The sequence below is a fragment of the Balaenoptera ricei genome, chromosome 13 (genome assembly GCF_028023285.1).
Source record: "Balaenoptera ricei isolate mBalRic1 chromosome 13, mBalRic1.hap2, whole genome shotgun sequence".
NCBI lineage: Eukaryota > Metazoa > Chordata > Mammalia > Artiodactyla > Balaenopteridae > Balaenoptera > Balaenoptera ricei.
The window spans coordinates 102254098-102276989 of NC_082651.1; the positions used below are offsets into that span (position 1 = coordinate 102254098).

A 22892-nucleotide genomic window follows, 5' to 3' on the forward strand; every position below is an offset into this window, starting at 1 on the left:
AGGGCCCGGACAAGAAGCCCTTTGCCTGGAGCTGGAGACAGCAAACCCAAGCAGATCCTGAGCTGACCGCACAGCGTGTCCTGAGGGCCCAGGGTGGGGCTGCACCCTGGGGTGAGTGCCCAGGGCAACACAGCTGACCCCCGACCCCTGAGAGTCCACAGGGAGTGGCGGAGAGGCCGGGTCGCTCTGCACAGACGGGTCAGGCTGATCGGAGACGGGGCGGTGAGAGGCTGGCCACCCCACGCCCGGCAGTGCCCGCCCCACACCTCGTTTTATCAGTTAGTTGAGACTCGGAAGACCCGAGCGAGGGTGGGCTAAACGAGGTGGAAGTTTACTTTCCTCTCACGTATCCCAGAGGGAAACGTGCCGGGGCTGCCGGACCCTCCACGGTGCAGAGGCCCAGGGGTTTCCAGCCTCTGCCACCCTGTCAGCGCCTCCCTCCCAGCAAGAGGGTGGCCCCAAGCAGGGGCCGGCGTGCGTCGGGGTCAGCAGCCGGTCACGGCCCAGAGCTCCTTTGAGAAGCTGGTGCAGAATGTTCTCGTCACCCGGCCCTGTGCCGGCATGCTCTTCGCTGCTTTCTAAGGTTTCTCTTCTCTTCTTTACCGACTACTCACCGTACTTAACAGTTGTGCACTTCTGGCCTCAGATACGGTGGAGGTCGGGCTGTTCGTGCTCTTCTGGCCTCAGATACGGTGGAGGTCGGGCTATTGCCATGGAGCTTTTGGACAAACAGCTACCAGCTGCCTAACGAGTAAATCTGAGGTGCCAGGAAAGTGCTTTAGAATATTCACCTCGGTCCCGTCCGTCGTGAGGCATCGTTTCAAGTGAGGGAGCAGGTGCGCGGTACCCGAGCCGCCCGCTGCATCCGAGTGACCGGCGCTTCTGCTTTGCCGCAGATAAAGAAACTCGAGTCTCGGCTCAGCACCGAGTGCGCGGATGCAGACGGCAGCCCTCGCGCGGACGGTGCCACGTGGAAACGGGATCCCTGCACCGTCTGTGAATGCCGCGTGAGTGTGGATGCCGCGGGGGACCCGGGCAGGCAGCAGGGCCGTCAGGGCGCTCAGCTGTGGGGTCCCCTCCCACGTCCCTTGAGAGCTCAGGGCTCCTCCCCCGGAGCCGTTGTTAAAGGTCGACAGGACATCACTGCCCCTGGTCGGCGCGGGGCTGTCCACACGGGCGGGGAGGGGCTGGTTCTCGGTCCTGGAGCAAGTGGACAGAGGGGGCAGCGGGGGCCGCGGGAGAGAGGGACCTGGCCGCTGCCCAGGCTGGGCGGGAGTCTCGGGGTGGGGGTTGGGAGCCAGGACGGGAGGATGGCGGGCGGGTCGGTGCAGATGGGGAAGGGACTTTGTGCCCTGGCCCTGGAGGAGCGGGGGTCCGTCCGGTGTCCCTGGTGGTTGTCAGGTTTGGGCACAGCCCTGTCCTCCCAGCTCCTCTCTAGCCGGCCCTCCTCCTGGTTGACACCCAGGGACGTGATCCCGGGGTCCCCAGTGGGAGGTCAGAGCTGGGGGTGGGGTGAGATGCAGGGGCCGGGTCCCCAGGACTGACGGGCTCGGGCGCCGTCTCTCCTCCAGGACGGGCAGGTCACCTGCTTCGTGGAGACTTGCCAGCCGGCCGATTGTCCAGCACCCGTGAGGGTCGGCGGGGCCTGCTGTCCTCTCTGCCCGGGAGACTCCATGGGGAAGAAGCCCTGAGTGCCTCTGAGCCCTGAGCTTCCCACTCGTGCCCTGGAGAGCGAGGCCGGAACGGGCAGTGCAGGGGACAGGGGACAGCGAGGCTGGGACGTCTCGGGGCCACGGCACGGAGCCGTGTCGGAACTCTCCCAGTGGGCTCGGGCCGGAGTGTTCGCCAACAGACCACGGAGCAGACACGTGTCCTAACTTCATGTTAGATTTCTCAGGTTTTTATTTAATTTTTTCTAAATGAAAAATTGGTGCTACTATTAAATTGCACAATTCAATCATTTAGGCTCTTAAATTGATTTCACCTAATATCACCGTTTCTTCTCAACTGAAAGTTAGTCCCGCTTGGTTCTGGCACCAGGAGCTTGCAGAGTGGAGCCGCCAGAGGAGGGACACGGGATTTGAAAGAAAAGCACTCTGGCACACGGAGCAGTGTCTGCGGAGCGTGTTGGGTGACTGGTCTGGGCAGTGAGCACATCCCCCAGCCCTGGCCCTCGGCAGCTCCCAGGGCATCGCCTGGACCCACAGGGCGGTGACCCCGCCGCCTGAAGCAGCGGCATGTCCTGCGGCTCCCGACTCCTTCGCCCGGGATTGGAAGGTTTTTCAGCCGCGTTTAGAACAGGTACGCGTTCACCTGTAACTTGCACGCACGCTGGCTGGTGTGGACCAGACGTGAAAACCCTCCGCTCCACACCGCGGTACCTACTGACCTGCGTGGCCAGCGTTATCCACGGCCAGCGCGTGCTCTGTCCCACCAGAGCCCACGGGAGGGCCACAGTGCTCTAGATTCTTCCTCCAACGGGAGGAGTTCGAATGTTGGGAACTTTCTAACTTCAAGTTGTGTGAGTGCATTGAAGAAAAACAACCAATCCCTATACCTCATTTCTATTTTCACAACGTGTGATGTTTTATGAAATTTCGCCCATGTTTTAGTTTTAGATACATCAGAAAAATCATTTCCACTCTGCCAAAGTTCTCGTAGGATTCAGTGAAAAGCAACTTCCATACCTCATGGTCTCTGTCTTTTTAACTGACCAAAAGCCTCCTGTCTTGTTCCAAATACAAAGTGGTGCGTGTTCTGAGAAACGTGTCCCTGGACATCCTGCTCAGTTCCGCAGACCTGAGTGTCCACAGCGAACCGGGTCCTGTGCTGGGCACAGATACAGCGCCCACCTGCCCTTCCCACGAGAGACCCTCAAGGTCCCCGGCCGTCTCGGTCTGAGGGGCCAAAGCCTGTGGCCCGCGTGGAGCTCATCACAGGGGGCGGGGGGCGGGGCGGGCAGGGCTCCCGCCAGCATCCGGCAGGTAGTGGGCAGTTTGAAAGCCTGGTTTCAGCCCAGCACAGGCCTCCATCCCGGCCACAGGGGACCCCAGTGCCTGCCCTGCTAACATTCCAGCCCGAGGACTTGACAGCAGCTTAAACACGGTCGGCTTGAAGTCTGTCCTCACACATCACTAAGTGATCAGTAAAATCTCCAGTGTTTCACGGGCACGGGACTTCTTTTGAAATAATAACTCACACTGAATAAATAACCAAATCTTGGAACCAATCTCTGTAAGCAGAAAACAGATAACTTTGTCTGAAAGTTGATGGTTATGTAAGTTGCTCAGGTATAAAATCCCGCTTTCTGGAGTGTTTTGGTGTTTGAAGGTGCCCGGGAGGTTTATCTGTGGTTTCATGCAGAGGGTGGGTTTAGACAGGCAGCCTAGGGCGGTGTTGTCTCGCCCGACGGGAGGCTGACTGATTCACAGAGAGGTTCTGCGGTTGCGGTTGGAACGTCTGCAGAATCGGCCGTTTAATGAGGCAGTGGGAGGGGCATGGACACGCCTCCAGCCCCGTGGGGAGCGGCGTGTACATATTCCCTGACTTTTCTAACCCTTTGCCAGGAGCAAGTGCCTTTCTTCTGTTCATTGTAATCAGTCCGTCACCAAAGAGACGTTTGCACTATGTAACGATGCCTTTCAGTTCCAATAAATGGGCCACATTTTCAAACGGAGAATGAGTGTTCTTTTCATGAGCCGATCCCAGAGGCGGGTCCCCGGGGGAGCCCAGGGACTCTGCATGGACCACCATTCATAGAAAAATGTGGAAAAGGAAGAAAAACAAGGGGATTAGTTAAACGGAGGCTGTCCTCCCCTGTGGCTGGGATGCTGTCTGTGGACGGAGCTGACCTCCGTGTTGTGAATTTTGGGCAGGTTGGGGGCGAGCTCCCAGGAGAAACCCAGCCCCTACCCCACCCCCAAGGTTTCTGGCTCTGTGGCCAGAAACGTGTGACTGTGCGACAGCTTTCCAGCCCCTGGTGCCCTGGGTCCAGGCAGGAGAGAGGATGCCGTCCTGAAGGGACCTGGAAGGGATGTGAGGGTGTCTTTGCAGGAGCTGGAAAAATCATGACTCTTTACGGAGTTATCGCAAGAAGAAAATTGAAAGGGAAAAATTCAGTACTGAATTTTTTGAATTTGCCAAATCATTTCAAAATCTGTGATGAGACGCTTGAACTTTCACGATCCTGCCTCACTGCAGGCAATGCCAAGGCTGAATCCTCTGATGCTCTCCTGGGGAGCTCGCCCAGGTCACAGGGGAAGGTGAGGGATTGCATGGAAGGACTCGAGCAGCTGTCTTTTCTTCGAGTGACAGATGTCGTGTTACGTACGTTTTTGTGTAACGTGAATAAACTTCCCCTCCATGTAGTGTTGGGTACTTCAGGATCGCCATGAGCTGGAGCTCGGGGAGCAGGTACCCAGGTAGAGTGGCTACAGAAGGGCGTGTGGGCCGAAGGTTGATAGAAAGACTGGACGAGGTGGATGTGGAGGCCAGGCTGCAGACCCGGAGCCGGACCTGCCTGGACTTCCTCTCCCTCCCCCAAGACCCAAGACCAGCACCTGTGCCGTGTGCCGGCCACACCTGGTGTGCTGCCCACACCTGGGACGGATGGCGGCCCCCTGGCCCACGGAAGGACCATCGGTCAGTCTGAGCTTCGGGGTGGGCTAGAGCAGTCCCCCTTCGGCCAGATTCTGAGCAGGCACAGTGGTGGCATGGTGCCCTGACCGCCTCCCCAGGGGACCCGGGGTCCACAGTCCATTCCACTCAGCTGGAGGCCGCCTCTGCCAGAGGCTGGGGCCCGAGGTGCAGAGGTTCATCTCACCTGGCCCACCTGCAGCTCACCTGCTCTCCACCCCTCGGTCAACAAAAGACAAATTAAATGAGGCGCTTTCCTGGTCAGAGGTTGACCCAGGTCAACACAGGGCCAAGCGTCCTGTGCCATTTCAATTGAAATGAAATGGATGTTGTGAAGTTGGCAAAAAGCGTTTGTATTTTGCTTTAGAAAATGAGGAGAGAAGACAAACGGTACAGATGAACCGGTCTGCAGGGCAGAAATAGAGACGCATGTAGAGAACAAACATGGACACCAAGGGTAGAAAGCGGGGTGGGGGAGGGTAGTGGTGGTGGGATGAACTGGGAGATTGGGATGGACATGTATACGCTAATATGTATAAAATAGATAACTAATGAGAACCTGCTGTATAAAAATAAAATAAAATTCAAAACTTCAACAAAAAAAAAAATGAGGAGAGAGATTGATATTAAAAAAATCAAGAGAGGGATTACCTATGAGAAGAGACCAGGCGGTAACTGGAAAGATACAGATGAAGGGATTCTGAGAGGATTATGGTAATACCTAATTTCTTGATCTTGGTGGTTTTCATGAGAGTTTCTTTACAATAATTTATTAAGCTGTCAATTTACTTTTAGGTAATTTTTTGCATATTTTATTTCATAATAAAAATCTGAAATCATTAGAAAGATATTAAAAAATTAAGCAGTTTTAACAGTTGGGGAGCAGGGAGATATATGGGACCTCTCTGTACCTTCCTCTCAATTTTGTTGTAAGCCTAAAACTGCCCTTAAAAAAATAAAGTCTTATTTAAAGGAAAAATGAGGAGAATGTATGGAAACATTCCTCGTTCCTTCTTAAAATATTCACACCTGTTTCCTGTGGTCAAAATTATGTGCTCAGTGACATAAATAGTTGTGTTTTGTTTGCCAAATGATTTGCCAAAAGATTCTTCCTTATATGTATACGTATAGCTGATTCACTTTGTCATAAAGCAGAAACTAACACACCATTGTAAAGCAATTATACTCCAATAAAGATGTTTAAAAAAAAAAAAAAAAGATTCTTCCTTGTGCTTAGAGAATGACCCAAGAGCATTTTTTAAAAAAAGTATTTTCTGACAGAGTTTCAGGAAGTCATCTGAGTATTTTTTTTCTGGTTTTACCACCTCATCACCATCTGCAGCTGTAGCCATGAGACCCTAGAACCTTGGAGACAGGAGACGGGGGAGCAGGACAGAGCACGTCAGCCATTGGGGTGTGGAGTCCTCTGTCCCCAAAGCCACCAAAGCCTTGCATTTCCCAAATCCCCACCATGGACGGTTGGGAGCCTCGGCTTGAACAGCTAACGGGTTGCCCTGTAATTGCAGAAGAGGGGATATGGGCCCAGAGGCGGGGGACCTGCACCAGGCCACCCGCAAGTGGAGGGCAGCCCTGGGGCTGAATCCAGATATGACCCGGCCCTGGGGCGCCCCCCCCGCAGCCAGCTTGTCCCGCGACCTGTGTCCTGTCCCATCGGCTCCTCTCTGAAAAGGCTCCTTCCCGCTGGGGTGTCCCTTTGGGCTGCCATCCTGTTTTCTCTAATGCGGCTACTTTGACAAAGGCCCTGAACAGACCACATTCTTGTTTCCTCAGGTATTGAGTGTTAAGGCTTTATGCTTGAAATCTTCAAATTGTGGATTTGCCTTCTTTTATGCTTATGGTAACAAATACTCTCAGACCCAAAACCTGGAGGCGTTGACAGTGAGGCAGCATGTTTGAATTTGGAGGGTTCCAGAAGCTCTAGTGGTGCCTATTTTTTTTTTTTTTTTAATTTTTACAAGAGATAAATAGACTGACACCAAGCATTGTACATGGATGAGCACAACAAAAATGGTGCCTATTTTAATGTTTGTGGGATTTGTGAAAAATAGCTCAGTCTTATTTGCTCTTTCAGTGTCTGGATTTCTTTCTCCAGAGACGGGGTCTCCAGAGGAAGGAAGCCCGCCAGAAGGTCTCCGTGGTCTTTCCCACAGCAGCCTTACCTCCGGCCATGAACGTTTCCCTAACTTAGCAGAGTGATCTCAAAGTCAGGCTTTTTTCCCATTATAACTCTGAACATCAGCCTAATGCTGGTCTAGTTGGTTCTGCCAGGAAGCCCTGTTTTTCAGAAATAGCTTCTTTATGGGCACTTTGGTGTTACTGGGGAGGGAGGGGACTGTCCCTCTGTGGCTTGCAGGGACTGTTCAAGGGTAGAATGGTGAGTCCGGTGTGGCTTTTCTGTCCGGGAGGTTTGGGGAAGGAGAGGGGTAGGAATCTTCTGATTTTCATGATAACTTTCTTTCCTTTTCCAACATTGAGCATAATCTTAAGTATCATGGAAAGTGTTATTTTTGATGTGTTTTATCAAAATCGAATCTCTCTGTAATGGTTATTAACCCTCGACTGAAAGCCCTAAATTTCGGAGCTGCATGACATCATTGTTACATGCTTTTCCCATTACCTTCATCCTTCCTGGCACCCAGACGGATTCTTCTGTTGTTTTATCTTCCAGCAAAACAAATCAGGGTACACAAACGGAGCCTCTGCTGGATGACTTAATTTGCAGCTGTTCTCACAGGAAGTCCCTGGAAAACATTGGTGTTTGTGTTCTTTAAAAATTACGGCACCAGAAATTAACTCGGAGAATAGCCACGGGCATCATTTCTGGTCATCGTGATTCAGTGTGAGTAAAGTGAGAGGGGACAGGGTGCTGGTGCCGCCTTGGCCGTGTGTCCGCGGAACGTCTCAGCCGGGCTGGGTCTCGCCTCTGCTGCCCGTGGCCCTCAGCACCCACAGAAGTCGGGAATCGTGGACCCAAGACTCAAACCCACTTCTTCTGACACCGAGGCCAGTACTTTTCTCATTTCACCAAACTTAGAGAAAACGAACACCTACGTTGAATTAACACTTTGATTCATGCTGTGCTTCACCCAAGATGCTGCTGGAAGTGCCTAATTCATTGAATGTTCCTCACATGGGGGGACAAAATTCTGTAACTTTGGGAATCTGAATGCTTGAAATATGATTTCTTATTTGTGCTGAACTACTATCCTAACTACGCTTTTATTAGCTTACCAAGACACTGCACCCGGGGCCATACATATATGTGTGTGTGTGTGTGTGTGTGTGTGTGTGTATAGTGTATAGTTTAGTTCACACCACCTGTTCCTGCTGTACAGACAGCTGGGGGGTTCATATCGAGTGCCTGGCACAGAACCAGGCTCTAACACAAGTGCCATAGGCGTGTGGTTCTCTTTCTGGCCACTCGGGTACAGCTGTGCTCCTGGAGACGTCTGGCTTAAAGACCGATCCCCCAGGTTCCACATTTAGTTCTCAGTAAGCAGTAACTTGTGTTTTCATGCAAACAGGAAGAAGGAAGAGGATGATGAAATATTTCACAGGCTGCCTGAATTTAAAGGCAACAGAGTTTTAATGAGAAACTCCCTCATCGGACTCAGAGTATTTTGAAACGAGAGGCCAACGGCCGACACCCCAGGTCTTGCAGAGGCCGGGATACACCTGGACACAGCCTCGGCCCCCAGCCTCCTTCCCGTGCGACTGAATTCCGCCCCACCCCCGCCCTGTGCCCCTCTCCTGCTTTTGTGTCTGCCCTTGTCCTTACCCTCCTTACGTGAACTACTCCCACGCGCCCCCTGCCCACTGCTGACCACCTGAGCCCCTGGCGACCGACCTCCGAGAAAGTGCCAGTGGGAGCAGGGGCGCCCGTCTGCCTGTGCTGCTCTGCGGGCTCACCCATTATCGTTCCTGAGTTCAGCTCTCCGTCCTGGCCAGTTACAGACTCCTTAGTGACCCCCTCTTACCTTTATCTCCATGAATTCTTACTTGGTACATACATACAATAGAATATTGCTCAGCCATTAAAAAAATGGAATAATGCCATTCGCAACAACATGGGTGGATATAGAGGTTGTCATACCGAGTGAAGTAAGTCAGGAAGAGCAAGACAAATACCATACGGTATCACTTATGTGTGGAATCCAAACTGTGACACAAATGAACTTATTTACAAAACAAAAACAGACGCACAGACATAGAGAATAAACTTAACGGTTACCAAAGGGGGGAAAGGTTGGGGGAGGGATAAATCAGAAGTCTTGGATTAACAGATACACACTACTATATATAAAATAGAGACCCAACAAGGACCTACTGTATAGCACAGGGAACTGTACTCAGTATTCTGTAATAACCTATATGGGAAAAGAAGAGATGTATATATATATATATATAACTGAATCACTTTGCTGTATACCCGAAACTATTACAGCACTGTAAATCAACTACACCCCTATATAAAATAAAAATTAAATTTTAAAAAGTCATTGCTGATTCTGGCCCTCATGTCTCACTGTCAACGGCCCCATCGCTCTTCAAGGTGAAGGTCTTTACTTGGAGGCTGATTGTAATAACCTTATTTTTGCAGATAGCGTGTCTGAAGAGACAGGCGAGACTGCGAAGTCGCTGGGACAGTGCTTGAGGCGTGGGTCTGGGGGCGCGGGGAGCAGGCACAGGGCTGCCAGCTGCTGCGTGACCACAGCACGGTCAGGACAGCCTCGCTGCGGCCACCAGCCGCCGTCCTGAGGGCGTGATGGTGACCTTTCGCCTCTGTCCCCGTTGTGCCACCGGCCTCCTCACAATGGGTGGGGCTTGCTGCCCTTTATTGACCCGACGGGAATGGGCTTCCTCCCCTGCTTTCTTTCGGCAGTGGAGACATAACCCTGGAGGAGAGAGAAACTCCAGGAAAGTCATGCAGGGGGTTCTCTGGTTTTCACAAAAATGAGTCAAAACAGCCCCCCCATTATTTATTTCTTCATAAACATACCATTCTCAGGCCTAGGAAAAGCCATGTAAACCTAATTTTCTTTTCTATACCCTATGAAATAATTAGTCCACTCTAAATTCCGATCGACCCAGTGGGCACCCAGACACAGGTCTCACTGTCCTAGCGTCCAGGCCCTAAGCTGATGTCCAGAGCAGCAAAGGTGTGCAGACTTTCCACAGCTGTGGAATCTGGGGAAGCAGCTGGACCCTGGTCAGCGAGTGGGGAGAACTGAGAGCTGAGCTGGCCGCGTCTCGGTCTGGTCTAACTCTGCGACCCGCTCCCTCACCCCTCCCCGCCCTGGACGAGGCCCCAGGACCCCGAGGGGCCCGTGCGAGCCCAGGTGCTGCCGGCTTCTGGATCCTTCTCCCTCATATGACTCACCCACGTGCTGGCGTGGCCGCAGCCTCGTGAGGTCGTAGAACGGCTCTTGGGGACGTCTTCCTGCTGTAGCTGCAGTTAGGGTGATGTAAGGGCCACCCTTTCGTCTCTGGGCTCGAAGAGATCTCTTTGATTTCGTTCTTGGTCACTGTACGGATCGGCGTGCTGGGGTGGAAAACCAGTGCTCTGAGTTCCCCTGACACCTACGTGCCACCTGGCTGACTTTTGACAAGTTACCTGACCTACCTGGGTTCCCTTTCTCCTCCTGTAAGACAGGAAAAAGCGCACCTTCCTCATAAAGCAGGACAGCATTAGGTGTGGATTTCTTCTCTCCTTCCATCCCTGGAGACAGACACCGAGCTCTGCTGACGCCGCGGGGACGTTTTCAAAGCCTGAGCTGACACCCTCTGGCTGAAATTCGAAAGACGAATTGCCGAGTCCCAGAATTACAACGTAGATCCGTCAGAACTCTTGTTGCCAATGACAAAAACGTAGCTCAGCCCCCAGAGAGAACGTGAACTTTGCTGGCCAGGCACGTGGTAACGTGGGTGCACCTGAGCCCCAAGGAAGCAGGCCCCCATGTGAGCTCTTATCTCCACGTCCCTCTTGAGGCTGCTGTAACCTTTCAGCGGAAGACGTGGATCTCGGTGGCATCCAGGGTCGCGTCAGCTGCTTCACCCCCAGAAACACAAGGACCCCCGTTCACAGCCCAGGGAACAGTGGTGGTCGGGTGTCTTGGGCAGTGCCCACCGCTGGGGCTGTCCCCGTGGGCTGCGAGGACATGGCCACTCGTGTACCAACCACCGCCTGGAGGGGGACCCCCCCTCGCAGCAAGACGGGGTCTTCAGGGAGGCGGTGGGTGTGCCAGTCACACTCAGAGGAGCCAGGAATGCAAGTTCCCCATCACAGCTGTGTGAGGGTCCCTCGGGGGCCAGTCGCACCTTTAACCACAAGGGAGCACAGGTCCTTTACAGGAAAGTAACCATGTGAACGGTTGTCTGTTATCAGGGCAAGTATCAACTACTCAGACTTTGCCCGTTTATTATCTTGCCCTCCACCTTTTGTATTTTTCCATCTTTTAGGGCAACTGTCAGTGAATCTTACAAAACTAAAGGTGTTTCCTCCAGATTTGCCCTAAGTGCCTTCATGGAAATCTGGTTTCCTGGAATTATTGTAATTACTTATGCTCAGGAAAACGTTAGCAATCTGAATTGTCCATAAACTGGGAGTGGATGGCTTTGGTCCCACCCAGGTCTTCTAGAATCTTCCAACCAGGGTTGGCTGGACCTGCAGTGCTGTTTCTGTTGGGAGGCTGTGCACTAGGGCTCTTGGAAGGGTTCCTTGTGTTTGGCAAAAGCTGGAACAATTGGTGCTTAAAATTAATCCCAGAGTCGCCAGTGTGTGCTGTCTGGGCCTGGTCCTTTCCAGGTGCTTTGTCATCTCACCCCCTAAGGTTCTGCACCATATGCTCTCCCGGCCTGAGGCCTTCACCAAGCAGGAGTCAGCAGGAATTTCTGCTGCCAGGTCAGGGAGCCATGAGAGACTCTGCTTCAGACAGAGTGGCCGTCAGGCCAGGGGCAGCTTTTGCTGGATTCTCCCCCCATGTGCAGTGGTGTCCCTACGTCCTGAAGTACCTGCAGCAGAAAAACCGACAAGCTGGACAGAGCCTTGGTCCCGCACGGTGTTGGCCAAGACGGGGTTTCCTTGTTTGAAGGTGAGGGTTCCTGGAGATACGTCTAACCTCCCCCGAGTCTCCTGCAAGTGTTTCTGGAGCTCAGAGCCGTCCCCAGGCTTCAGACCGCCTGCCTGCCTGGTCTCCACCAGGAAATCTGAGAGCAGCCCACGGGGAGCGTCTGACCCTCCAGCTGTGCCCCCAGCTGCCCCTTCCCAGCGACAGTACCACTGTGCGCGGCCTCGTCCCAGGCCTGAGTCCACAAGCGACGCTTCACACTCCTGGGGCCCTTGTCCGGCACCCGCAGAAGCAGATAAAAGACCAGTGTCACCGGGGGAGGTCACCCCCCAACCGTGCCGTCCTCTGTCCTCTGAGTCCTGTCCGGCAGCTCTCACAGAAAGCCCTCCCCGTGGTCCTGGCCCCTCCATGGTGTGGAGCTGGGGTCCTATGTGTCTAGGACATTCGATTGTCCCGGCACATGCACAAGTCAGGCCAGCAGAGTCCTTCCTGTGCCTGGCGGGGGCCATTCAACCACCAGCGCGTCTGCCAGTGGTTTTCCAGGCATGTGGCCTGTCCCCACTGCATCCTGGGACCCCTCACGCCCTCCTTGCCGGTCTCCCCCTTCCACTCTGCCCTCTTGCACCCTGTCCCCTCCATACGGGACAGTAGAGCGCTGGTTCTGAACCTTGGAACACGGGCGATGCCTGGGGACGACAGGGGCATCTGGGGGGGGGGGGCAGGGTGCTGCTGGCCACCCTGCCCAGCCCAGAGCAGCCCCCAGTGTCCTGGGCAGAAAGCAGAGACCCGGGGCAGATCCCCCGATCTGCCCCAAACTCTGTCCAGCGACCTCCTGGGGAGTGCTCCACGCTGAGCTCTCCCCTGTGATCCGGAAGCCCGGCCTCGCAGGGCGCTCTCGCTCACCCCCTGCTCTTCCCGACGCCACGTGCCATGCCCAGGCCCCTCAGTGCCGTCCATCCACACTGCCTCCCACCCCGCCTCCTCCAGCTGCGACACAAACCTCGGGTTTGCCGCGGCCTCTGCCTGGAAAGCCAGCCTGTGCGGCGGGTCCTGTGCGTCCCGAGCGTCGCAGCTCAACCTCCCCCGACCTCTGGATCCAGAGCCACTGGGCCTCGTCTCCTCGTCAGCGTTCTTCACAGCACTCAGGTCAACCTGAACATCTCCCAGAATCATTTGTTTTCTTGTGTTGCCTTGGGGATTGAGTCCACCTGCTGAGTTCCCAGTGAGAGTGGATTATGACAGCAGAAAACCTAAATAAGAGTCACTTCAAAGAGACAGGAATTTGTTTTTCTCTCATAAATCAGGACATCTGGCGGTGGGCAGTGTAGGGCCTACCTTTCTGCTCTGCCATCCTTGTTGTAGGGCCCTTGTCCTCGTGCTCTCAGAGTGGCTGCTGGGGCTCCTGCCATTGTTTACTTGTTCAGAGCAGCAGGAAGAAATAAGGGCCAAGAGCAAATGGGAGCCTGCCGGTTGGATTTGTCCCTCTTGAAGACATTCCATGGAAACCCCCCAAGGACTCAACTTCCATCTCTCTGGCCAGCACCGTGGCTCACGGCCGCTCCCGTCTGCAGCATGGGCTGAGAAGTGTCAGTTTTCAGATGGGCACATTTCTACCTATGAAATTAGAGGCTCTATCAGTAAGAAAAAAGGAAAAGTTGCCACAAATAGTTTTTGTCTGATATTTATCCTCTAATAAGAGAGAGTTGAAATTGTTCACCCGGAATCTCTAGCACTTACACGGCACCTGGGACGCGGCAAATTCTCAATAAGCCTTTGTGAGAGTGAAAGGTAGGCTTCTCCTCAACCCCGGAGCTGGCCTCAGAATCCTCGGCACACGGTGCAGTCGGCTCGGCACAGGAATTGGGGTGAATCTCCCTGCAAAACTTTCGGTGGTTGTGAAGCCCCAAGCCCTTCCTCCCCGGGGCCGTGAGCTGCGTGGCCGGCACCCCCAAGCTGCTCTGTGCCACGGGTATAGGAAGGGGGTCACCTGAGGCAGAGACCCCTTTGGCTGTGCCCGCAGGACAGAGGCGACGTCTCTTCCATCGGTTCTGCTCTCACGTTGACCGGCCGGGCCCTAGAAGTACGACCACCTCCTGCAGGGGCCCCGCCTGGGGAGGGGCAGGAGCTGGGCGGCCTCCCCAGGGCTCCGGGCCTCTGCTCTCCCCTGGGCCCCGGGTCGCCATCCGGTCCGAGCACATCCGTGGTCACAGCCCCTCCTGCCTGGTCAGCCCATATCCACCCGCGTGGCTGCACTTGGACGTGTTGGGGAAGCAGGCCGTCTTCTGTGCCTGGGAACGGGACCCCTCACCAGACCAAAGGCAGCACCGAAACCCGTGCATCCCATGGTGTAGGAGACTCTGGGCAGGGCCCGGGGGGGGATGGGCTTCTCTGGCCTCGGCTCCCACCCGTGACCATGGACCCCCGAGGTGTCCTGGGCCACCTGAGCGGGACCTGGTGTTTCAGTGGAGTCCAGGCACTGAGGACACAGGTGGATGACGTCCGCTCTCCAGGACCTTCTCTGGGGCCTCGGAGAAGAACGGTGGCCCAGAGCGCAGGGCCGGGAACCACTGTGGTCTTGGGAAGACACCGAGGGCTGTTTGGGGACGTGGGAGTCCAGCCGTCCTGCCGTGTAAAATGGGTCCCCGTGAGAAAATCCGTGTGTGCGGGGACAGTGGCTTCGCTGTGGGCACAGAGGCACCAGCTCCCGGTTAGTTGACCTGCCCGCGGGCAGCTGCTCCCCACCCCCAGGAGGCAGGGGCCCTGGGGATGTGCCTCCCCGACTCTGACACGAGCTGCGGAGAGAAAGCGCCGGCGCCTCCGAATAACTCGGCCCCTGAGGGCGAGAGTCCACATCCTGCTTCCCCAGCAGCCGGAGCACCTCAGGGTCCAGGCGGAGCCGGGGCTGCCTGTCCTGACGAGTGGGAGCCGGTCCCTCCCGGCCAAGCTCCTCTTTCACCAAAGCCTGTTGTTCTCCTCTCTGCTGGGGAGGTTTCAGGGGGGGACAGGGCGCCCAGCCCAGCTACATGAGGCAGAATAACGAGGAAAGGATAATGGGGCGAGGGAAGCGGGTGTGGTCAGGGGCGCTGGGAGGAGGGGGCGTCTCCCGGACCCCCTCTTCCTCCTGCAGGCCTGGCCGGGGAAGCCAACGAGCTGCGTGCCCCTGAGCGGAGCATCTGTCACAGTTCAGGCAGAGGCAGAAATGATCTCTAAGTGTTGGAAGCGGGGTTGGCTGGGCCCCTCCCCTCTGGGGCCTTGGGACTCACACTTGTCCCTGTGCCCACCCGGCCTGGGACCAGAAGGGAAGGACTGGTCCCCAGTCTCCGAAGCTGGTGGGGGGAGGTGCTCACAGCCTAAGAAATGCTCTGAACCCACGTGAGGCGCCGCAGGCACAAGGAGGAAAGCCTCGCGGGAGGCTCAGCCCCACATTCGCTCGGAACTTGTGAGACGTCCCCTGCCGTACCCAGAGGTGACAGCCTCTCTTGTCTGAAAGGCTGGCCAGGCGCAGTCATAAAGTCACCATTACTGTGATCCACCAAGCGCCTGGGGATGTCCTTGACCCCAGGCCCAGGGGGCAGAGCTTTCCCATGAACTGCAGTACAGAAGAATTTGGGGGTACGACGTGGGACAAGCATCCCCCAAAAGGTCATTTGGCCTCTGTTTGCATGATACTGGTGACTCGGGGGTGCAGGACCCAAAACAGGCTGCTGAGTAGCCAGACCTGGTCTCCGGCGCGCGCAGCAGGCTGTGTGTGTGGACACCGCGTACCAGGAGGTGGTGCGGGAGGGTTAGGGCAGCTGGCCCCTTGCGTCTCTCCCGGCCCGCTGCACAGAGGACACACGGGGCCAGACGGCAGAGGCTCCGGCGGAAGAGAACCCGGGGTGATGACACTTGCATGGTGGCCAGCCAGGCTCTGTCCACTTCCATTCCAGCCAACATGTGCCCGACCCAGATAACAGGGTGGCCACGGGGCCCCAGGGAGAGGGGGCACGGCGCTCTGCTCCAGGGCAATTCCCGCCTTAGCACCTGCCAGGGAGGAAGAAGTGTCCCTCTGCCTTCCTAGGTTCTTCCGGCTGGTCTAAGAATTAAATTGACATGAGACAGATTAACAGGAGAAAATCAAAGTTTTAATAACACGTATGCATGGGAGACGCCCAGGAAAACTGAGTCGCTCACCAAAATGGCCCAAACCCTCCCTTAAAACACCATCTTCAACCAAAGACAAAGAGGGTGTTGGGGGTTTGGGACTCGAAAGGGGAGGAAGGTCATTCACAGGGAGACGGACAAGCAAACATTCGCCGGGCCAGGCAGACAGCAGGACACAGGGTAGACTCTGGTCTCTAAGGGTTTCCCCACCACCCCTGCAGGCATGTCTGGTGATACTCTGCCCCTGTAACAGGCCCTCTATCTAAATTCTTCAGGCAGCGAAGGGGGAACCTCAAAGTTTCTTCCTGGGTCTTTTGTGCCTTGACTGTTTTCAGCTCAGAATAATCCACAGGCCAAAGACATTTGGGGTGGCAGGTTTTGCTCCCTACACCCCGTACGGTGGGACTGAATGGGGATCGAGCTCTGGTTTCTGGTAAAGTGGGGAGGAGCTGAGTTCTCCCTAAGATGGCGCAAATGTTCACAGCTGTATTCCAGCTGCCAGACCTGGGAGGACCACTTTATCACAAAGAAATACATGGTAAAATCACGTTTCCTGCGTTTTCTTGGGGTTCTATCAGGAATGTCCTCCCGGGTGTGAACTTTCCACCCTCCAGTCTTGGTCTCTTAGGAGAGAGGCCAGAAGAAACAAGGACTATATTTGTTAGAATGGCTCCCCGATCGCCGGCGTTTTGTGCACGGGGGAAAAATTGTAAAAATCAAGCTGCAACTATAGACCGGATGCTGTGGGGCGGAGCAGCCGAGGGTCCCTGCATTACTGCTTCTCTCACGGGGCGCAGGAGTGAGTGACTGGCGCTCCTGCTCTAATGAAGCGGGTTTGTGCTGAAATCTTGTTGAGTTAGAGGATTTGGAGAAGGACGTAGCTGAGGGCTGTTTACTCTGAAACTGGGCAGAAATCCTAATCCCAGCTGGGAGTCCAGTCACAGGGGAATTGGTGGGAAGCTTTTTTAAAAAAGAGAAGGGAGGGAGGGAAGAAGGGAATTGGGTGCGGGAAAGCAGGCGTTCACGTGTGCCGCGCTCCTGGAGATGCAGCCGTGGTGGAGACGTGGGATCTGACGCCACTTCAGGCTAACACAGGTGTGCATGTGGCTGGTGTGGACAGTCACCCTGTCAGCTCCGCCAGGACCCCCCGCTGAGGCTGCAGGTCCTTCCCGGGGTCACAGAGGAACCAAGGAAGCACCCAGCGACCCCAGGACCGCACAGAAAGCTGCTCTTCCCTTACCTCCTGCCTTTCCTTCTCTCACCTCCTGCCTTTCCTTCTCTCAATATATTCTTAATATATTTAATACATGTACTTGCTGTATATTAATATACTTAATACTTACTTTTATTCTTCATTTTAATCAAGTCCTACTCAGCAATCTTTTCTTTTATGGGTTTTTTTTGGGTTCTCATTAAGAAATCTTAAGGAAAATTAAGATGTTCTCTTATATAATCTTCTAGAAACAATAATTTGGTAATTTTCCCTTTCATATTTAGTTCTAGGAAGTGATTTGGAAATGATTTTGTTACCAAACACAGGTTCATGTGCCCGACGCACAGTGAGGCCAAACAAACCGAAATGCCGGAGTTCGGAGCAGCAGAAAGGTTTATTGCAGGGCCGAGCAAGGGAAATGGGGGGATAGGGTCCCCGAGCACCGAACCCCTGAAAGGGTTTCAACAAAGCATTTTAAAAGGCCAGGCGAGGGAGGGCTGTGGCTGGTTGTTGCAGGCTTCTTGGTGTTGAATCCTGTGTTCTTGCATCCGTCCATGTCCACGTCCACGTAGGTCAGGTCACGGTGTTCCTGTGAGCCTCCAGCAAGACAAGTGTTATTCTCTGTTCTGCAGCCTTTTATCTCCCTATGAATGGAAAGTGTTACACCTTAAAGGTCAGAGCCTTGAGAATGGGCTCTCCTGTATATTTCAGGCTATGGGCAACATTAGTAAATGGAAGCAGAAGCAACAGAACACAGAGGTTAAAGTAAAAGAAAGAGATCTAATACAGAGTCAGATTTGCTCTCCCCTATTACAAATGCAGACACAATACATCACAGGAATTAGGGCTCCTGCCCCTTCGCATATATACTCAGGGACCTGGCTCACATGGAGAAGGCCCTCCTTCCCCACCAGACTGGGCAGGACTTTGTCTAATGCGGTGACTGCCCGCGTACAGGTCTGTTTCTGGATTTGTGCTGTGTTTCATTGCTTCATCCTACACCTACACTGCACTGTTTTAGTTGCTACAGGTGGAAAGGACCTTCTCGATGTCTGGCAGTGGACGTGATTCAACCATGTCCCTCTTCTTCAGGACTGTCTGTGCTGATTTGGTCCTGTCCCTTTCCATGTGTATTTTAGTATCAGCTTGTCGATTTCTACCAAAGAAAAAGTGTCTGCAGGGGTTTTGACTGGTATCGCATTGAATCAAGAATTCAATTTGAGTTCAGCTGACTTTTTAAACACTTAACCCTCCCATGTGTAAGCATGAAATAGTCCTACATTTTTTATGGCTTCTTTAATAGGCTTTGGCAGTGTTTTATAATCTTTTCCAAAGGTTTTGCACATTTTTCTTAGGTGAACTTCTTGTTATTGCTGTTTTATGCTGTTGTAAATGCTATTTTTTAAAAAAATTCACTTTCTAGTTACATGTTGTTTGTACATAGAAAAGCAAGTGAATTTTGGATTTTGACCTTGTATCCAACAATCTTGATAAATTCAGTTATTAATCCTAATAGCTTTTTAAAAATATACTTTTAGATTTTTCTACATATATAATCTTCTTTTTTGTAAATAAGGACAGTGTGTTTCCTTCCAGCTCTCCATGGCATTGGGTGCCCTGCTTGTCCGTGGCCTGGCAGGTCTCACCTGGTTGTTGGTTTGTAGGTGGTCAGTCCCCGTTCTCTTTTGCATAATTAGAGTTGGTGCTCAGAAACAGTTTGTTGTTTGAGAATTTTTGAATCTAATAATTACAGTAAACTTGGGATTGTTTTTCTGTCCTCTTTATACCATTTTAAAGATATTATTTTTGCAATGTGTAATTGCACCAAATTTTCTGGTTGAGCAATTTCATGGTTCTAAGTGTCAAAAGTTCACAAATAACAATTCATTATTTCTAGTGCTGAACCGGTAAATCTGGACCATATGCATGGTTTTCCTTGTGTTAACAATAAGGATTTTTGTAACAACAAGGCTCAGTCTGCGAGCCTGGTTAATTTCACAGTCAGGATAGGAAAATGTCTCCTATACTCATTCATCAGACTTTTGTGCAAGCATGCCCTAGCCTTCCTTCTTTAATCCCTGTCCGAGGACCCAGCTCAGGACTGGGGAGTGGAGGTAAGAGAGTAGGCATGAACCAACCTGCTGGGTGAATCTTTATCCAGCGCTTGACCCCTTGTCTCCTTGAATCTTGTCCGGCTGAGCACAACACTGACCTTGTGAGCCGACTCTGTCTTTAAATATTCAGTGTCACCTTCCTGGTCTCAGAGGGTAGACGGTGATGGGGAGGGGCAGAGCCTCAGGGTCTCCGGGGGTGGGACTGATTGGTGGCGCTGGCAGGGGCCTCCGCAGATGCTTTTTGTTGTTGTTTTTTAAATACTTTATTTATTTATTTATTTATTTATTTATTTATTTATGGCTGTGTTGGGTCTCTTAGTTTTCGTGTGAGGGCTTTCTCTAGTTGCGGCAAGCGGGGGCCACTCTTCATCGCGGTGCGGAGGCCGCTCTTCATCGCGGTGCGCGGGCCTTTCACTATCGCGGCCCCTCCCGTTGCGGGGCACAGGCTCCAGACGCGCAGGCTCAGTAGTTGTGGCTCACGGGCCCAGTTGCTCCGCGGCACGTGGGATCTTCCCAGACCAGGGCTCGAACCCGTGTCCCCTGGATTAGCAGGCAGATTCTCAACCACTGCGCCACCAGGGAAGCCGCTTTTTGTTGTTTTGTTTTATCTCTGCTTCTCGCCAAGGCAGAGGGTGTTTGGGTCACCCTGGGAGCCTCCAAAACAAGGACATCGAGTGGCTCACGAGGTGCTTCCTGCCCTCCATAAAGCTGGCGCACTCAGGGAACAACTTGCAAAGTGGTCCGGTCCAGTCGGGAGGTCAGCGGGGCTGGGCGTGCACCACAGTGGGTGCAAGGCTGACTTTTCTCCCAGGGGTGCGATTCCTTGAGCCAGAATTGCCTGAGTCATAGTTTCCTTGTTCTCTTTGGCCCTGCAGATGCGATTGCGAACCACCGTCAGAACAGCACGAGATGCACATTCTGGACACTCCCAGTGGGACCGCCTTCAGGGCAGCAGTCTGTGAAGACGAAGGCACAGACCCTCGGAGCTGCTGGGGCCTGCTCATCGTCTCAGTGGGTGCCGGCTGGACGTCCCCAGGCCGCCGTCAGGGCTGACGTGCTTCTAAGTTCAGGCCACCACGGCTCCTCGAGGTAAGGAAACAGTAGCTGGGACTCCTGCTCCAGTTGACTTGGGCCCAGTCTGGGGTCGCCTTTCATCAGCAGATGAGCACCCAACCTGTTTTCTGTGCGTTTCTGTGTCGTGACACCGTATTTAGTACAGACGGTTGGTTCCTTAACCGTGACCTCTGCGCCAGCGGCGCTGGTACCTGAAGGATGCTCAGCTGACACGTGTGTTTTCTCCCTGAGGGATTCCCACAGCCTCCCGGCCCCCAGGACCCAGGCAGCTCTGCCGCAGTCTGCCTGGGGCCACTTTCAATAGAGAAATCGCCTCCCAAAGCACAAAAAGACAACGCAGCGCCCGCGGGGCTGTGAGAGAGACCCTCGTGCACGGACGAGCTGGAGCAGAGGCGGGGCTCGCACCCCTGCCAGGAACGGGCGCTGCTCGCTGATGCCCATCGGTGCCCTCGAGATATTGTGAGCATGGACTTGGGGTCACGAATGCCTCTCAGCGAGTAGGATATTTGCAGGCCTGGAGTCTGTGGTCAAAGAGGAGCCCGAGAAGGGGGCGGGGTGTCACGTGGGCGGGAGGTGGCGGTGCCTCTGGCCCCGCTTCTCCTCCCGGGCTGGTCCTGTCTCCTCGGACGCTCCGGAGCCGCGCGCATGCGTGCGGTTCTCCAACCTCGTGCTTCGTCTGTTGGAGCCTCGGTGGCGGGGCCCTGGCAGCTCTGAGCACAGCCCCCCTGACTCACTGCCTGGTGGGAGCTGTCGGGGGGTGGGGCTTCCGCAGAAGAACGTTTCACCTTTGGGGGGACCACGAGCTCCCTAACGTCTGAGGGGGAACACCCCCCGAGGAAGCGGGTCCAGGAGGCCTTTGCTCAACGCGGGAGCTGAGCTCCCTGGACGTGACCCAGCATCTGTCCACTTTCCTCCCGGCCTGTCCAGCAGGCGTCCCCGGAGAGCCGCGGGTGTGATGACGTCCCAAGCTCCCTGGGGTGGACCGGCCACCTCCCAGCTCCTCACACTTTCTGTCGGAGCAGGAAATGCAAACATTTTGGCTGGAGAAGACGAAACGGTCGACGCTCAGCGCACATATGGAAGCACTCGCGTGGTGAGACGGCGCACCCCGAGGAAGATCGCTCTCCGCGGCTGCGGCAGCCCAAGCGTTTCCAAACGAAAATCGTTCTTCCAGTCTGGGGGTTGGAGGAAAGTGGATTTAAATGCTGCCAGCAAAAAATATTTCACATGGCAGGTTTAGACAGCTCTATTTTCTCAAGAAGGATTTTTCCAGCACAGAGTCGACTCTAGAGAGATTTGAATGAGTTTGTATTCAGCATCTGAAGCTTTTGTAGAACGAAGAAATGAGAAACAATCACAAGCCCCCCAGTGTCCTGGATCCACCTGCAGTTCGAGTGGCCTTAGGATACCCCAGTGTTGTTGTCGTTACTACTAATTAATTGATTAATTTTTTATTGGAGTATAGTCGATTTACAATATTGTGTTACTTTCAGGTGTACAGCAAAGTGATTTGGTTATTCATATATATATATATGGAGATATATATATATATTCTTTTTTTGATTCCTTTCCACTATAGATTATTACAAGATACTGAATATAGTTCCCTGTCCTATACAGTAGGTCCTTGCTGTTTATCTATTTTATATTTAGTAGTTTATATCTGTTAATCCCAAACTCCTAATTTATCTCCTCCCACCCCCTCCCTCGCTATCCCCTTTGGTAACCATAAATTTCTTTTTTTTTCTTTAATTAATTAATTTATTTATTTTTGGTTGCATTGGGTCTTCGTTGCTGCACACGGGCTTTCTCTAGTTGCGGCGAGCGGGGGCTAATCTTTGTTGCAGTGTGCAGGCTTCTCATTGAGGTGGCTTCTCTTGTTGCGGAGCACGGGCTCTAGGTGCACGGGCTTCAGTAGTTGTGGCGCACGGGCTTAGTTGCTCCACGGCACGTGGGATCTTCCAGGACCAGGGCTCAAAACCATGTCCCTTGCTATGGCAGCAGATTCTTAACCACTGTGCCACCAGGGAAGTCCCATAAATTTGTTTTCTATGTCTGTAAGTCTGTTTCTATTTTATAAATAAGTTCAGTTGTACTATTTTTTAGATTCCACATATAAGTGATATCATATGATATTTGTCTTTCTCTGTCTGACTTCACTTAGTATGATAATCTCTAGGTCCATCCATATTGCTACAAAAGGCATTATTTCATTCTTTTTTATGGCTAAGTAGTATTCCATTGTATATATGTACCACATCTTCTTTATCCATTCATCCATAGGTGGACACTTAGGTTGTTTCTATGTCCTGGCAATTGTGAATAGTGCTGCAGTGAACATTGGGGTGCATATATCTTTTCAAATTTATTATTATCATCACCATTACTGCAGTCCCACACTGAACCTAGGAATGACCCAGGCAGTTGGAGGGGGCAGTTTCTGCACCCCACACAAGGTCTCAAGGCTCAGCGATCAGATCGGTGCTCAGGGAAACCTGCTTTGAACTTGCCCTTCGATAACAAGCAGGTAAGTGAGTGATCAGCCATCCCTCCATGTCCCCTGCCGTCCGGGCCCAGATACCCAGCCACCCACCTGCTCTCTGCCCGCAGTTCAGACCTCCTCGC

General features: G+C 53.4%; 1 protein-coding gene across 6 annotated transcripts in view; it reads left to right on the forward strand.

Moving 5' to 3' along the window:
* The window catches only part of PXDN (peroxidasin), a 65947-nt gene extending 62268 nt beyond the window's left edge, over window positions 1–3679 (forward strand). For 4 of the 6 annotated variants that reach the window (XM_059942318.1, XM_059942316.1, XM_059942317.1 and 1 more), the window contains 2 exons: window positions 897–1007; window positions 1572–3679. In XM_059942318.1, the coding sequence (XP_059798301.1) occupies window positions 897–1007; window positions 1572–1691 (231 nt within the window). In that variant the 3' untranslated portion in view covers window positions 1692–3679. The remainder of the gene's footprint in view (window positions 1–896; window positions 1008–1571) is intronic. The other 2 variants (XR_009506380.1, XR_009506381.1) reach the window with 2 other exon arrangements.
* The last annotated feature ends 19213 nt before the right edge of the window (window positions 3680–22892 follow it).